This window comes from Asterias rubens (genome assembly GCF_902459465.1).
Source record: "Asterias rubens chromosome 8 unlocalized genomic scaffold, eAstRub1.3 super_scaffold_89, whole genome shotgun sequence".
NCBI lineage: Eukaryota > Metazoa > Echinodermata > Asteroidea > Forcipulatida > Asteriidae > Asterias > Asterias rubens.
The window spans coordinates 1,440,172-1,455,888 of record NW_022985693.1 but is presented as its reverse complement, the minus strand read 5'-3'; the positions used below and the strand labels follow the sequence as shown (position 1 = coordinate 1,455,888).

Here is a 15,717-nt window from a genome sequence, read left to right as displayed (position 1 = left end):
CTAATAATTATTTTGAGTAATTACCAATAGTGTGCACTGCCTTTAAATTAGGAACTATTATTATTGACATTCAAATCAGTGCTATGACCAATCTATCAACTTATCAAGAGTATGGATAAACGTTTTATTGAATTGAATTAAACTTATGCGACATCTGACTTGAATATTTGTACTCGGTTATTTGATTACGGAAACTTCAATGTTGATCTTCATGTTTAAAGATTTTGTATACAATGGTTAGATGTTTGCAACTATCAATTTTGAAAATGTGACAATCATTCTGGCTGTTGTTTTTACAAATCAAAAGCAAACATGTTTGATTTATTTAGCAGAAATTTGGTTTAATATTTAGTTGACAATATTCTCATAAGAATATTTGAGCATCTTTTTTGTATAGACCTGCCAGCCAGTTATATAAAAAAAGTACACATGAAATATAATTTTGAATTACGCATGAAGCATGTCATGGTGACATGAAATGCTCCCCTGTATAAAATGTAATTAAAATGAAAACTTAAAAAAAAAAAAATGTTTTTTTGTATTAGGTTGCAGGCAACTCTATGAATAGCCAATGTTAATACTGGATGTTAGAACTTGTATTAGCCTTTATGGATAATGTGTTGTTGTGTAGTTCATACTTTGCCTTATAACTAAAACATAAGGCATCATACAAAACTGATGATTTGCAAAATCTTAAATGATGAAAAGTTAGTGAGACTTAAGGTACATATAAATGTGGTACAAGAAAAATGATAGTAGTTGGCGTAGTCTGTTGGTGTATTATCTACAGACACTTATATACTTGGCATTTACGGTCATCACCATTGAATTTGGATCATTTATGTTGTTAACAGATGCCTCTTTATTTTCCTTAAGAATGCAGTATGTATAGTAAATACATACTGTGATGTGTATAAATTGTCTGCCTCTGTTGAAAATGCTCGACTCTGCTTTAACCTCAACCCATTAATTTTACATCTTTAAGTTTTACAATCTGTATTAGTTCTCTAAGCAAGTTATGTGAGCTTGTTATGTAGAAACAAAAGTTATTAGCATGTTGGCCTAGGATAAAGCAGTGTTTTCTGTTTATCCTTGTGGGTAATATATTTTGGCGATTGTTGTTATCATAGTATTACCTTTTTGTTTTGTAAGAATCCCACCGTAACCAACATGATTCGCAGTCTATTGAAGATGTGCCATTAAAAGTTGCTGAATATTTTCTTTTAACATAAGTGGCTGCATTTAAACTGTGTCTCAAGATGATCATTATGAATGACAAGCTGAGTTTCAGTGTGGTGTCAATAACATTAATTCTAGGTATAGGTCTTAAGCATTGGTGTGGAACAACGTGTCATGTTGGTATGGAACAAATGCATTGAAGAAGTCTTGCTCCCCTAAGTGATGCAATGTTTAGTGCTCTTTGCCTTGTAGATTATACATAATTAAGACCTGGAATAAAGAATGAGATCAAGTTCCACTTATATTGAAATGGCCTTTCATTGTTCAAACCTGAGAGTTCATTCATTTCAACCAGTAATTTTTTTACACCGTTAGTAATACAAGTTATTCACCCCCCCCCCCCCCCCCCCCCCCGATCATCCATTCTGTTTGGGAGTGTCAACTTCCTGAGATGTATCCTTAAGATCCTGCAGTTGTAGTTCTACTGTTTATTTTAATACCTCATTCAATCAAACAAGGATTATCCCTTATCATGTTAAATTTTGTTTTTTGCTGTGAATCGATTGTAGAAATTATACCGTAATTACATTTAAACTGTAAAGTAAGAGTTTGTTAATTAAACTGTACAGAACTATATTAAAAAAACCAATTGATGTATGTTGTCCTTTCTTGATGGGATACTGTTGAGAGTCAATGGTCTACAGTTCTGTGATCTGTTGGTCCCTTTGGAATTAATTTGCTACCCGTGCGTAGGCCCTACACTTAAAAAAAAAAAGATGTGTAAGTCACAACAGGCCACATTAGTGCTGTCAGAAAGTGCAAAGTAATTATTTATTGAAATTTCAGCTTGATGCAGTGTATTTAAGTATTCTCATTTACATAATAATTGTGTGTCTGAAAGATTAGTTATGTCTATTTTGATGCTGTGTGTCCAATGCCTGTGTGTGTCCGGCCAGGTTGGTTGCGTGTACCAACTGGACAAATCTAATCATTGGTGGCGCCCTGTAACACCACCGTTAAAAAAAAGACACTTGTCTATGGATGGGTGCGTTCGTTTAGCTTCCCCGGGTCGACCCCGGTGTGTGGCGGGTTTTTTTCCAGGACGAACGTGGGTGATATCTGCATACGTTCGTATAATGGAAAAAGAAAACGCCACACACCGGGGTCGACCCGGGGAAGCTAAACGAACGCACCCTATAATAATTTTTCGAGGCTTGTGAATAACGCCAGAGACCGGCCAAAAACTGGCGTGTGGTTTGACCTTTGACCTCTCATAGAGCTACGCACATCTATACACCATCATTATACCTACACCTCCATACCAAGCAAGTACCGTATCCACCATGAATGTACTGTATACATACTAACACACGTGTGGCCGGACGACTGAAAGTAAGCTTTCCATATCTGTGTTTTGATTGGCCAACCGAGGTAACCTCAGACCAATCAAAACAAACCCACGGTAGCTTTTAGTCACTGCATATGGAATCACGTGTCCAATCAGTGGTCCAATGCGTACCAACTGGACAACAACTAATCATTGGTGGCGCCCTGTAACCCCACCGTTAAAAAAAGACACTTGTCCATCCATAATATAATATCATCATCACACGATGTTATCGTCTGCTGTTTGTCCACTGTCTTGTCTTGGGGGCCGGGTGGCGACGTGCGGAAAAATATCCCATGTCCTGCTTTAATGTAAAGGTATAGTATTTAATTAATTAAAACGTTGCATAGTAATATATTTATTCTACTGAGTCATGAATGACTGAGTCTGACTCTGACTCTGAGGACCGAGTTCTGACATCTTTTTGTGTGTGGACTAAAAATCCTAACCCAACAACTCTCAACAACTTAACATTCTGTTTAGTGTTTTGTTTACATTACTTACTTATTATTTTAAGAGAAATTAATTACTTCCACCTATCGTATTTTTCTTCTATTTCAGTTCACATCAAATCAGGCTCTTTCTTAAATTGGACATTGTCACTGTGTGTGACTGTCTTGCTTGTTTTTGTATGTTAAAATTGTAATGACAGTAGTGTTTCCTGTGAGTTTAGATTGTTCCAATCATCATGTGACTCTTCTCTTTCCTTTGGGAGAAGAAGTTTCATCCACACCCGGTTTATTAAGCCCGGTTCAAATATGTCATCAAATTAACATCAAATTCACTTGGCATTCGCACTTCTACTTCTACTTCAACTGGGATATTGGGTAGGGTCCATTATAAGACCAAGACACGTAAAGACGAGAGACTACTCGCATGTAGTGTAGTAAATGGGCTTTATTTAAGCCCAATTCATACTTCCTGCAAATGCGAATGCGATACGAATGTTGACGTCACAAATACGCAACGAATTATTCGCAGCAGTTCAACTCACTTGCGAATAATCCAGGATTCCATCTTCCATGCTTGAATGCAATATATCCCAAATGTGGCCTTATAAGTTATGGGTTCTGTGTAGTTGCGACAACGTAACCCTCCTTCCAACGGGCGTCAGTCAGGAGGAGGGTTACTTCATCGCAGCTATGTTTTGTACAGAATTGAAAAGCTATCTATGTGCTATGATCTTTTCACAAACCAAAGGTTGTCATACCCTTTTTATTGTGCAGCTTTCGTATATTGTGTGCTCTGCTTTAAATTGTTGGATATTAACACACCAAAGTCTGTCTGGCCCATATAATGGTACTTGAAGTGTGGATTGCCTGATCCCTAGTTTTTCATTTTCCAGCATTAAAACCGAGCAACCATTTTTCTGACCATTTCTGGAGGAAATCTTTAGACGTCTTCTTGAATCTTTACTGCATCTTCTACATTATTTACTGACCTGTATCGGCATACATTTTGATATGTTTTTTTGTTTGTATAATGTTACTTTCCAAATGGTCTAAAAAGCCGTTAATGTACAGAATTAATACAATGGGTCCAATGAATAAGATCATACAACATGTACATGCCAACAATGGAAGTAGAAATTACATCACAACATGAACATATTTGAACATTGTCAAGAATTAAGCCTCCATTATGACCTAGTATTAATGAGTCTGCTGGGGGATGCGTACAGTACAATTGTTAGGTGTTCAGACAACTCAAAGTCTGTTTGGGCAACTTGACTGTTGACGGATGGCTAAGACAAGTCGACAGTGGTCGATCTCCGTTACCGACATGTTTACACAATGAATAAGCGGCTCACCTTGATATATTGACAACTCAAAGTCTGTTTGGGCAACTTGACTGTTGACGGATGGCTAAGACAAGTCGACAGTGGTCGATCTCCGTTACCGACATGTTTACACAATGAATAAGCGGCTCACCTTGATATATTTGGCAAACACAACCCAGTCACAACGAAAAAACTAAAACTTATAAAACACACATTTATTAAGTCTGCCAGTCGATTTGAATCTCTCAAAACAAGTTTTCTTTATTGGCACACCCTTTAAACACAAACACAAAAATACAGGGTTTTATAAAAATAGATAAAAAACTGTAAATTTATAAATTAATAAATGACCAAAGCCTCAGCTTGGGGCCGCTGACCATCGTAACTGTACTGATTTGGCACCATTTTATTTAATTTATTTTTTACACATTATTATGTCTGTCTATTTGGAATCGCACAAAACTTATTATTATTCGAGTCACATAATTTTACTCTTTGGATCAATAAGCCCCAATATTACCAGGAGCTCCAAAATATGCAAAGGGAATTTATCAAACCCATACAAATTGCACTAATGACCTTGTTCTGAGCAGACAATTTGTAATTACCTTGACACGTATGTGAAACTATGAGGAAGTTAACATGATTAAAGTAACAAATCTGTGAAAATTTTGACTCGATTGGTCACCAGAGTTGAAAGAGAATGATGAAAGAAAAAGCACAAATTTGTGTGCTTTCACATTCTCATTAAAGGCTTCAGGCGTGGCTTTTTTGATATTGCAGTGAGAAATCACCTCTTTCTAAAAAACTACGTTACTTCAGAGAGAGCTTGTTTTGTAATGTAAGTTCATTCTTGAATTTTGAAATATGATTGTGGCTGAGACCTTTAAAAGTTTTACTTGTGGTGAATAATTGTGAACGTCAAGTGTCTAATTTTATTCTGTACCCAAAACAATAAAGCAATTAACTTTAATAATAACTCTAATTGTAAATAGTAATAATTATAATAGCGCTTTATCACATCCCTATAGGAGGTATCAAAGCACCCAGTATTTTGTCCGGAAAGGCATTTGGAGCTTTGTTTTGAAGTATGAACCCTATATTGGTTTACAAGGTGCTGTGGCGCAATATGCTGTCGACCAAACCAGGAACACCAGGGCAAACCCATTTTCTTTTTTGATAAGTGCACCAGTTTGTGTTATTTTACGTGCGTTACACAACACACAGGACCAACTGCTTTACGCCCTTACCAAAGAAATGATAAATAAAAAGTTCAATTCAGGCATCCCTGGTTTCATAACCAGAAATATAATAATAGTTACAATATTTGACATGTACATGTAGGTTTTTCCAGAACATAAAGAAAAACATCTATTTTAATGGCACTGGACACAATTGGTAATTGACAAAGACCAGTATTCTCATTTCTCACTAGGTGTATCCAAACATTATAGATGTTAAATTTGCATTGGGATAAAGAATATTAATTTTGGTTTTTACTGTACATGTACGCTACTTCTGAGGGAACCTTCTCTCAATGTTTTTTTTATATCAAGACTTTATGCTAACAGCTATTTTGAGTAACTACCAATAGTGTCCATTGCTTTTTTCACCAAGCTTATTCAATTTTATTTGAAAGTTAATGCTCTGGTGAACCAGTAATCAGCAGAAAACATGAAAAAAGAGCATCAAATTCAAGTTCTGGTGGTTAAGTCATCGGAGTTAGGGTTCGAGTCCTCGTCGTTACACTTTTGTCCTTGAGCAAGATGCTTCACTATAGTTGCTTCTTTTCACCCACGGGTATAATAAGGTAGCTGCAAGGGTAGAGATGGATTGTGTGTTTGAAAAAGCTTTTGTGGCGCTAAGGTTGCCAGGTTATATATGTACTCCTCAGGGAGCTGGAATGTTACTGACCCAATGACTAGGGCACTACATGTTTTATAAAATGCGCTGCATTATTACTATTATAAAACTTACATATATAGATAAACAAAGTTAACAAGAAAACCCAACTAAGAACTGTAAACAAGAGGGCAAGGGTTGTTGGCAACCTTTAACAAAGTAATAGTACTAAACTCCTACAAATCAGACTTCCTCATTTGTTACCATATTACGCCATTTATCCTTGAGATTGACGTTGGTCCGCCCGTTGAAATCGTATGCCATTCTCATTTGAGACCACTTGCCAGGGCCAAAGTGGGCAACGGCTTTCTTCAACAGGTCACACTCCTCAGGGGTCCAGAATTGCTTCTTGTTACTCAGCTGCATAAAACCATGATTGTGATGGCTATGGTGTTTTTTCGGCGACTTTCGGGTTGGGGAGGTCACTTGAAAAATAAAATAACAAAATTGTTAGCCTATACAGTGCACTATACCCTGCTTGAGCCCCAATGGTTACTCAAGTCAACTGTGCACTACACACTGCTTGAGCCCCAATGGTGACTTTGCCCAGGAATAAGCCCAGTTGAGTAGCCTTAGAGTGTTCCCTTTCTTTATTTGCAAGAACTGTTTTTGTCTTACAGGCCCAATAATATCAGTGAATAAACTTGCAGTGGCCTAAGCTTTCAATTTCTACATTACATGTATATTTAACTATACTTTTGATCACTGCTACTGCGATCAAGTGCAATGTGTACACACGTGTGAATTGATGTGAGGTCAAAGGTACATTTGACAGGATCACACTAGGTGCTTCAAGGCCTCGAATTGTGACATCATATGTTAAGGCCAAGTCAACCTTTGATACCGAGTAGTAGACAGATACAAACTTACTGTCGGAGTGAAGACTTGTGTCAGAACCAGACCCAAAAGACATGAGATCATCTTTGGTGTCTTCTGCTTTCTCTGGTGATGATCGGCTATACAGAACCTGGTTTCTATTCGGAATGTACTTCTTGTCCTGGATTGAGTTTCCCCTATGAAAACATGAAAACACAACGCAGAAAATTGAACGTCAACACTTTACACTTTAACCACTTCGCATTTGATGACATCCTTATCAGGATTTTTATTTTCGACAAAATCAGGGTGGATGTTTTTTTAGTGTCCAAAACAACTTTAGATTTTCCTAGTTTGTTTTGCTGACATCCAGGGGCTGATATTTTTATCCTACTGGACTTTTCATTGTGTAGCGTTGTGAGGCAGGCACCTATCGTGATACGCCCCGTTTCACCCAGGTGCTGGAAAATATGCCCTGTAAAACCCCTTTCCATTAAAAAACTGTAAAAACGACAGGCACCGAATCACTTCCGAACAAAATGAACTGATAAGCCAAAGAAAGTATTTTATAAACGGCTGAAAGTTACACCATGCAAACATTGACCCAACCAGTGCCCAGTTGCATGTCTTTCCGTGTGCTATGAAATGGACATTGGTGACCAGGCTGCCCCATACCTTCTTTGAGTAGACACTGTCGGAGTACTCTCTTCTTTGGAGTCACTTTGCTGTTGGAAAAATAAAAAGTTCTTAGAGAAAATGTTGATAAATTAATAGTTAGATAAAGGAAAAAGGCAGTTCGACTCTTGTGATGGGAGACTTTTGAGACGCTGGGGGCGGCAGACATTAAAGAGAATAGTGACAAAAAGAGCCCCAGAAATAAACAGACACAAGGGAATCCTGGAAAAAGAAAACTAAGCTTGGGCGATACCACGATATTATTGAATATTGCGATACTAATTTGGAAACGATTTCGATATCGGATCAATTTGGTTTTAATCAAAATATCAATATGTCGCAATATATCGTGATATCGATTAAGCATCGCAATATCGCGATGTATTTCCTAGCTGAGACATCTTGCACCCCATAGGTTTGGAGTAAAACCAGAAGAATATGTCATTAGAGCACCTCTCTTATGCTATGACTGTCTCTTCTACAACTTTCACTGGGAGTTTGAAGACTGATGATGTCAAATTTAATTAATCGCCATTGTATCAAATATCGCGATATATTGTCAGCGATATATTGTGATTAAAATAAATTGATATTGCCCAAAACTCAGTTTTAAGAAAAATTTTAAGTTCAGTAACAAAGTTCAGGTATGACATTTTGCCCTTGGACAAATATTTTATTGAGTACAAGGGCTGACCTACATATTGGTGTCCGAGATGGGAACAAAGATTGATTCATTTCAAGTTGTGACTCACCAACGGATTAGATGTTGTTTTGATGTCCATCCAGTCTTTTTCTGTTAGTGAAGGCGTAGCAGCTTTCAATTCCGCTAAGGTGTACACGCTAAGAGGTGTTACAAATAAAGGAGTCTTAGAGCACCCTACAAACCAGAATTCCTAGGGTTATTATAAATTACGTTCATTAACACTCGGGACAGTTTATCCATTCTATTCTAATTGACCAAGACCTGGCCAGGGAACTTTGTATGTAAGGTTTAGGGAGTGAAAGTGAAAGTAGTTCTGTGGTTGTTGGAGCACTTCGCACCATTCCAAAATCACTGGGGAAACATCTAGATAAAATAAGGATAAATGTTAGGGTAGATCTGTTACAGCGAGGATCCTGCGATAGACCCTTGAGATCTAAGGCTATGGGACATAGCCCGACTCGAGGAGTTACTGGCACAAAGGAAAATGTTATCTTTATTTTGAATGCTGTGATAAGATGAAATAATAAAAACAATAATAATAACAAAATAGGTTTTCACAGCCAATCTAAACAAAATATATTCATTTTAATTTCATACAACCTAAAACTAACAATTGATTTAACTTTTGCTGAAATTGACATCGTACCCCTTTTCGGTGTTGGTGTCAGTACACTTTCTCTTGCGGGGTGATATTCCTCTCAGTTCCTTCGAGGTGCCACTGTTGTCTTTAGTCTCGAAAGTTGGCAACCTGTTCTCGTTTGATGTGTCATCACCTCTGTGATGTCTGTCCAACAGGCTACGTGGTGGCTTCCCAAGACCTAAAAAAAAAAGAATTATTGCAACAGCGCAAATTTTTCTACGCTGGTCCTCTGGACAGATGCCAGCTAAAACACCTCAGAGAAGTGTTATTTGACTACCTGGATGAAGTACACTGGGTTCTCCTACACATACATTACACAAACACACACAACCTAAGGCTTTTAACGATGTAATTACTGTATGTGCCTAATATCATGAAAAGAATTTGAATCCACACTCTGCTAAGCAAGATACTTACCATAAACTGCTTCTCTTCACCCAAGGGTATAAATGGGTCATGCTAGAGTAGAGATTCAAACTTTGTAGGAAAAAGCCCTTTGAGTGCTTCGGTTGCCCAGGTTGTATACTGCCCAGGGAGCTAAATAAGATAAATTTTATTGACCCATTGACCAGGGCACTATCGTAAAGCGCATTGATACGGTTAATGTGAAATGCACTATATAAGAACTTGTTATTATTATAATTATTTTAAAAATTTTAATTTTATTTTAACTGACCTTTTTGCTGAGAGAATCTTCTTGTAGATGTGCCCGCCTTTGATGACAAAGAAATGTCATCATCAATTGCATCAATTATTCCTGGTTTCTGCTGGTCGGCTTTCCTTTGTGCCTTGTAAATAAATAAAATAATATTTTATCAACTATTATTTCAACTTCTGTAATGATTAAGAAGATTTTCCATTAGCTTAAGTATTCCCCCAGAAGTTGTATACATCTCAACAGGTTGCCCATTTCCTCTGTAATTTCAAGGCTCATTCCTATTTCTCACTATTAAAAAGCACACCACACACATTCCTAGTCTATGACCTCTATGCATCATCTTACCCTGTTCTTGGAAATTATGTCTTTGTTGGGGGTGCCAGTCAGAAGCCATTACCGTTTAATGTTATGTAGCCAGGGATCACACCAAAACTACAAACAATACAACCTGGGAAGCAGCAGCCAGGGGATCATGCTACCTTTAGTGGATGCGACTTTTTATTTCAGATATCAAATAATTATTTGACTTACTGAGAGTAACATGGGAGGTTCGAATGTGCTGTAAATCTTCTGCAAGAATGTCTTTGCTTCTTGTAGGAAGTTCTCATAAGAGTGGAGATCCAGGAATCGCTGACTGACTTTCTTGTCATTGATAAACGACTGGAGCTGCCGCTGCACTTTGACCTGTTAGACAAAACAAGAATGCTAGAAACTGTGGACAAGGCGCCTTCAGACCATTCAACCCCATGGTCTGTACATTTAAGAAGGACATAATTAAAAGTTTTGTCCATGCCTTCTCCTTTTGTCCAAAGATATCCCACATTTAAGTCTGTGTCATTTACTAAGTACCTTTTCTTCCCTTTTCAACCTTTGATCTTGTCCTTTGTGTTTCATACTTCTTGTTGCCAGGTCAACCACTCGTCGCTAACCTCTAACCAGACCTTAACCCCTTTTCATTGTTAACCTCCCCATAGAAGTGCCCGTTATTAGAGGAAAATGGCTGTGCCCCTTCAAGAGCGGAGTTCAAGGTCCGAAACAGCATCCTTCACTTACCCTTGTCCTTGAGTCTGGTTTTGAAGGGTCTTCTTGTACAGTTTCACCAAATAAATTCAGGAACACAAGATGGGCCTTGTCAAAATCTTTTGATCTACAGCATACAATCACGGCCTTGGAGTTAAAATATCAAAAATAAAGCTTAGTAATTTGCTTAGTAAAAATAGGTTACCTGCCGAGGTACCATACAATAATTAAACTGCAACTGGTAACTCAGCCCTTTCTTGCTTATTAAAATTATAAGCCAATAAGCTAGCTAGAATGTTCTGGTTTTACATTTTGGGCCCATACCTGTTCCTTCATGATGTCTCGAAACTGTTCAACCTCGTTCTCTGTGCAATCACACTCCAAGTCGGACATGACCAATTCAAAACACCCGAGGGCCTCTTCGAGGGGCGTGTCATGTTGGTTATCTTTATGAATGGCTTTGACATCTCGGCCGTCAACCAGGTGCACCAAAAGTACTAAGAAGTTTCTTAATCTTATTCTGTCTACTCCCAATTTCATTTTCTGACACAGTATGCCTGATGATTAAAATTGAAACTTTCAATGAAAAGAATCATTTGATCTCTTTTATTTGTAATTTGCATTAGGATAGAAAAACAATGAGTATTTCCAGACCAATTTCAACAAAAATCCATTCATTTCAACACCCGGCTGATTCAATTTTGTTGAATCTCAAATTAACGGTGAAAAGGTGTTAAATTTGACTGGTTTAGCATTCACTGGTCAAAATTCAATAGGCTGCAAAACTCATCAAAAAAAAACCCCCAAAAGTCTGCAGCAAGTGTAAATACATGCAGGTAGAAGCAAAAATTCAACTTATCAAAGAAATGTAGCCCTATAATTAAGTGAGATTTTGTTAATCCAGACAAATTTTCGAATTTGTTTTAAAATCAAAACATAGAATATTTTAGATGTCTGCATTGGGGAATGCAGGGAGAGTTGGCAGCTCAGCTGCACTTTGTCAGATCAGCTGACGTCGCGTTGACTGACGAAGGAAGTGGCATGCGACAAGAAAAGAGTCAAGACTCGAGAGAATTATATTATGAAATTGATACTTTTCTACTCAATTAAATTTAACAAAAATTAAATACCTTGAAAGAGTTTTCTCTTGGCATCATAATCAAGAGTGCTTTGTTCCTTGAATTCTTCCCAAAATACATCACCCAGATAATCCAGAATCCAACCCATGATAACCTGTGAAGGCATTGTGATCAGTTGAGATGATTGTCATTTCACTGGAATCACTTTTCAACTAAAGAAACCGCGCCAAAGACGCCCATCTTGACAACCGCCCCAACTATAGTTGGGACTAGTCCCAACTTGGGTGTTCAAGTTGGTACACAGTTTTAACCAAAGATCGTATAGCGCCGCGTAGCGGCGCTATACGATCTTTGGTTTTAACTGTAAATTAATGGGCAATCCCAGCTACAAGTTGGGACGGTCCAACTGTAGTTGGGACGGTTTAATGGGGACATAGAGGTATTGCATCGTCACATGTGGTGTCACATGGAGAGTCACATGGTGAGCAATTCGTGAGGTATCAACAAGTTTTGCTTTGCGGTATCACACCCCAGTACAGTGTGTGTCTCCTTGCCCAGTACTAGTTGTAGATAATGTGAGATATAATGTTCCTTTTGGAACTTGTCCTGCTTTATTAATGTTTGGGTAATGGCCTGTGTGGAGAAGTATTTTAATTGATAAACCATGATCATGTTGTTCTACATTGCAGATGCTTCATTGAGTTTAACCTGATGATTATGGATGCTGGACTAATTACAGACGAGGATGGATTTGGAAAAGAAGAAAACACCAACCCAATGCATCTGAATCACCCATGGTATTATCAGCCACAATATGATAGGTAGGTTTTACTTTTCCTTCCTCCATACTATTTCTACCTCCATGGTGGTATTACCATATATTCATATTATTATGATCTCAATTCCAGCTGAGGTAAAGGCTATGGATAACTTTATGTATGGCGCCACCACTTTTTTTACTAATTTTTACAAAAATGGATAGCTCATTTTGAGGAAGAGGTAAAAATTAGAATTAGATATTATTTCATATCGAACAAAAAAGTGGTGGCGCCATATGGTAACTTTTCCGTTCCAAGGCTATATATTTGGCCCCATCCCATACCACTTGCAATAGTTGCATGAAGCGGAGTGGATTTACATACAAACCTTATGGATGGATAGTCAAATGTACACAAAAAGACAAAAAAAGGAATTGACTCCCAAAATGGTGGAAATGGTAAACGTTTTGAGTATTTACAAATTGGACAGTAACAGCCATTTCTTTATTTTGTAGGTATTGGCAACATTACTCGGCGATGCAATCATGGATGCGGTCGTACCTTGTGATGCTTAGAAATAGGCATCCAGCTTTCAATTACCCATCTATGACAAATCAATGTTATAGTTACCCCAGTTACTCAACAAGTTATCCAGTTATGGGTGGACCCTTACCGTCCTGGAATACTGGTAATCAGCACAGAGACCAGTCGCCTTATTACCATCACACTTTTTCACATGCAAGAGGTCATCATTACAATGAGAGTGAATTCAATAACCCTGATGAATATCCCGCTGAGGGAAGAAGTAGTGATGATGAGAGTATGGAAATTGAGATGAGCCAAGAAATGATAGACTTTTTTAAGACATCACAAAAATTTAGAGAGGAAAGGGATAAAGCGAAAGCTCAAGCAGCAAATACAGAGAGGAAAGGAAATGAGAGAAAAAAGAAGAAAAATCACAGAATGGAAAGCAGTGACTACAGGGCACCAGTGGAAAGACCAGATGAAGGGAGACGAAAAGAAATGAAGGTATGCATTGACACCAAAGCCTTGTCTAAATTCACTTGTCAAGTAATAAACCTCAAGGAAAACTTACCTGGTAAATTGTTAACAATTTTGGGTTGAACAAAGAAAAATTGTTTAGAGCAGGACTTGAATCTGCGACCTCCAGATTAACATGCTGGTGCTCAACCAACTACGCTATCTGGACCCATTTTGGCGGTCTTCCTTTTTCAAATTAATTTTACCGAGTCAGTTCCCCTTTTGGTTTATTACTTGATATTTGAAATAAAAAAGTTGCATCCCTATCCCTCTGCTGCCGCTCCCCAGGTTTTATCATCAATTTAGTGTGATCCCTGGCTAAACGGCAGTAACAGGTTGATTGGCTTTGCACTGGCAAAGATATTGATAAAATAGGGAGACCACTAATAAAGATATCAACTTAGCCAGATACTAGCTTAGTTTGTAGAGCACCGACACGTTTATCCGGAGGGTTGCAGGTTCAAGTCACGCTCTATATAATTGTTCAACCCAATCTCATTTTCTCAACTTGCACTTTCCAGTGGAGCTTGTGGTATAAAATGTTGACGGTTTTTGCCTTGTCCAATATTTATTTTGTGATTTTTTTGTTTTAAAACAGGTTCTATATGGAAAAGACTGTGCAAGAATTCATGGTATGGAGACAGCAATGCAGATGCAGTTTGATCGAAATTGTGATCGTTTTACACCTGCCTTCTGGCCAATTGTTGCTATCAAAATGTAAAGTCAAGCGTTCTGGACGTTCTTTAAAAAGATACCGCTTTGTAACTCCTGTACACTCGTCCATATGAGAGGTGACATCTTTAATCCTATCAGCCGATGATAAATAAATCTGTATTAGAAGTAACTCCTCAACTGATTGAACTTCATCACATGTTTGCTGCATTTTGTTTTGGTGATGTTGGACAACTTTTCTCTCATTAAAAATTTCATGCTATAATAAAGAACCATTTCAGGGCTTATCACAAGTAGACAATTTATTTGATATTGTTTTATAAATAAATGGAAAATGGAAAAACGGGAGGCTCAAATTCTCAGAGGTTTGATATCCATGTAATTTATTTTGAAATCAAACTTCAATTATAGTGGCACTATACTTACACTCGTACTTTTTTTTTAACTACTTTTAAAATAAGATATAATAATGTGATAATAAGATGTGGAAACCTGTTTAGGAAACCATGACTATTGGATACACTGACTTTATTTCACAAAGCAACAACTTTTATATTTGATATGTACTGTGTTTTTATGACAACATCAAACAGTGGTTTTTAATTCAGGCCAATAGACCCGTTGTACAACGTGCAGCGCACTAGCACACTCAGTCTCCTGTCTGCCATTTTTGGGTGTAAAAATATGCACAAAAGGATGGTACATTATAAGTTTACGCACCTCCAATCAATGCGCGTCTGCCATTTATGCCTTTTTTGGGAGTCCACCTTTTGTGCATGTCACTTTGACACAAAAAATTGCAAAAAGGAGACCTGCGCGTTTATGTGCTGCGCATTTTGTGGATCTTGGTACTTTGGGGTATCATGCCATATCTACAAAAAAAACAGAGATACAGCTTTTCCCCCTCTATGTTTCTGAGTATGTCTAGCCCCCATTTATGTCTGTGTCTCCCTCACCCTCACCTCCCTATTTGAAATCTGGAATTTTGAGATTAAAACTTTGGCAATTAAAATATGAGGTTACATAGAAATACCAGTGTTTTTGAAACTCTTTTTCTAAGAACTTGCAGTCAATGTATTTAGTTTTTACACCCAAAGCAGATTTTCTTTACAAATTTAATGGTTACTCTTAGTCTCCCAAACTGACACAAACGATCTGGTCAATCTTATACCTTAATAATATCAACAATATTGCAGACCCCATAATATTGTGGTAAACATATTCGAAATGCCCATAATAACTGAACAAAGACAAGAGATATGTTTACATTGTTGCAGGTAAACTATTTGGATCAAACCAAGACTCTACTTTCAATTGAGTCATTCATTAATCAAACTCGGGCTCGATTTATAACATTTGAAGATCACATCGCCCGGGCCCCGCCCCCTTCAGCCCATTTTGTTTACG

At 37.6% G+C, this 15,717-nt stretch overlaps 2 protein-coding genes across 5 annotated transcripts; one reads left to right on the top strand and one right to left on the bottom strand.

Moving 5' to 3' along the window:
* The first annotated feature begins 2,733 nt into the window (after positions 1-2,733).
* LOC117305517 (gem-associated protein 8-like) lies at positions 2,734-15,518 on the top strand. Of its 3 annotated transcripts, none has more exons than XM_033790386.1 (4): positions 2,734-2,883; positions 12,529-12,660; positions 13,113-13,626; positions 14,237-15,517. In XM_033790386.1, the coding sequence occupies exons 2-4, from the start codon at positions 12,551-12,553 to the stop codon at positions 14,357-14,359; spliced, it is 747 nt and encodes a 248-aa protein (XP_033646277.1). In that variant the 5' UTR covers positions 2,734-2,883; positions 12,529-12,550; the 3' UTR covers positions 14,360-15,517. The 3 variants fall into 3 exon arrangements, with proteins under 3 accessions (XP_033646277.1, XP_033646279.1, XP_033646278.1); XM_033790388.1 differs by lacking the exon at positions 2,734-2,883 and adding an exon at positions 12,272-12,320 and having other exon boundaries at positions 14,237-15,518; XM_033790387.1 differs by lacking the exon at positions 2,734-2,883 and adding an exon at positions 12,332-12,414 and having other exon boundaries at positions 14,237-15,518.
* Positions 5,917-12,082, bottom strand: LOC117305516 (telomeric repeat-binding factor 2-like). Of its 2 annotated transcripts, XM_033790383.1 has the most exons (11): positions 11,891-12,082; positions 11,085-11,317; positions 10,794-10,907; positions 10,272-10,424; positions 9,759-9,870; positions 9,089-9,260; positions 8,492-8,579; positions 7,740-7,789; positions 7,119-7,261; positions 6,453-6,673; positions 5,917-6,160 (listed from the first exon to the last, which is right to left on the bottom strand). In XM_033790383.1, exons 1-11 carry the CDS (start codon positions 12,003-12,005, stop codon positions 6,137-6,139), a joined length of 1,425 nt encoding a protein of 474 aa, XP_033646274.1. In that variant the 5' UTR covers positions 12,006-12,082; the 3' UTR covers positions 5,917-6,136. The 2 variants fall into 2 exon arrangements, with proteins under 2 accessions (XP_033646274.1, XP_033646275.1); XM_033790384.1 differs by lacking the exon at positions 11,085-11,317 and having other exon boundaries at positions 11,891-11,950.
* Positions 15,519-15,717: the final 199 nt, after the last annotated feature.

Excerpts from the sequence above, each read along its gene's own strand:
- LOC117305516 (XM_033790383.1), bottom strand. The coding sequence starts at position 12,005 with ATGCCTTCACAGGTTATCATGGGTTGGATTCTGGATTATCTGGGTGAT. Across the intron at positions 11,318-11,890 it reads CAAGAGAAAACTCTTTCAAG|GCATACTGTGTCAGAAAATG; the intron begins GTATTTAATTTT and ends TTTAATCATCAG. Across the intron at positions 7,262-7,739 it reads ACAGTGTCTACTCAAAGAAG|GGGAAACTCAATCCAGGACA; the intron begins GTATGGGGCAGC and ends ATGTTTTCATAG.
- LOC117305517 (XM_033790388.1), top strand. The coding sequence starts at position 12,551 with ATGATTATGGATGCTGGACTAATTACAGACGAGGATGGATTTGGAAAA. Across the intron at positions 12,661-13,112 it reads TATCAGCCACAATATGATAG|GTATTGGCAACATTACTCGG; the intron begins GTAGGTTTTACT and ends TTTATTTTGTAG. Across the intron at positions 13,627-14,236 it reads GGAGACGAAAAGAAATGAAG|GTTCTATATGGAAAAGACTG; the intron begins GTATGCATTGAC and ends GTTTTAAAACAG.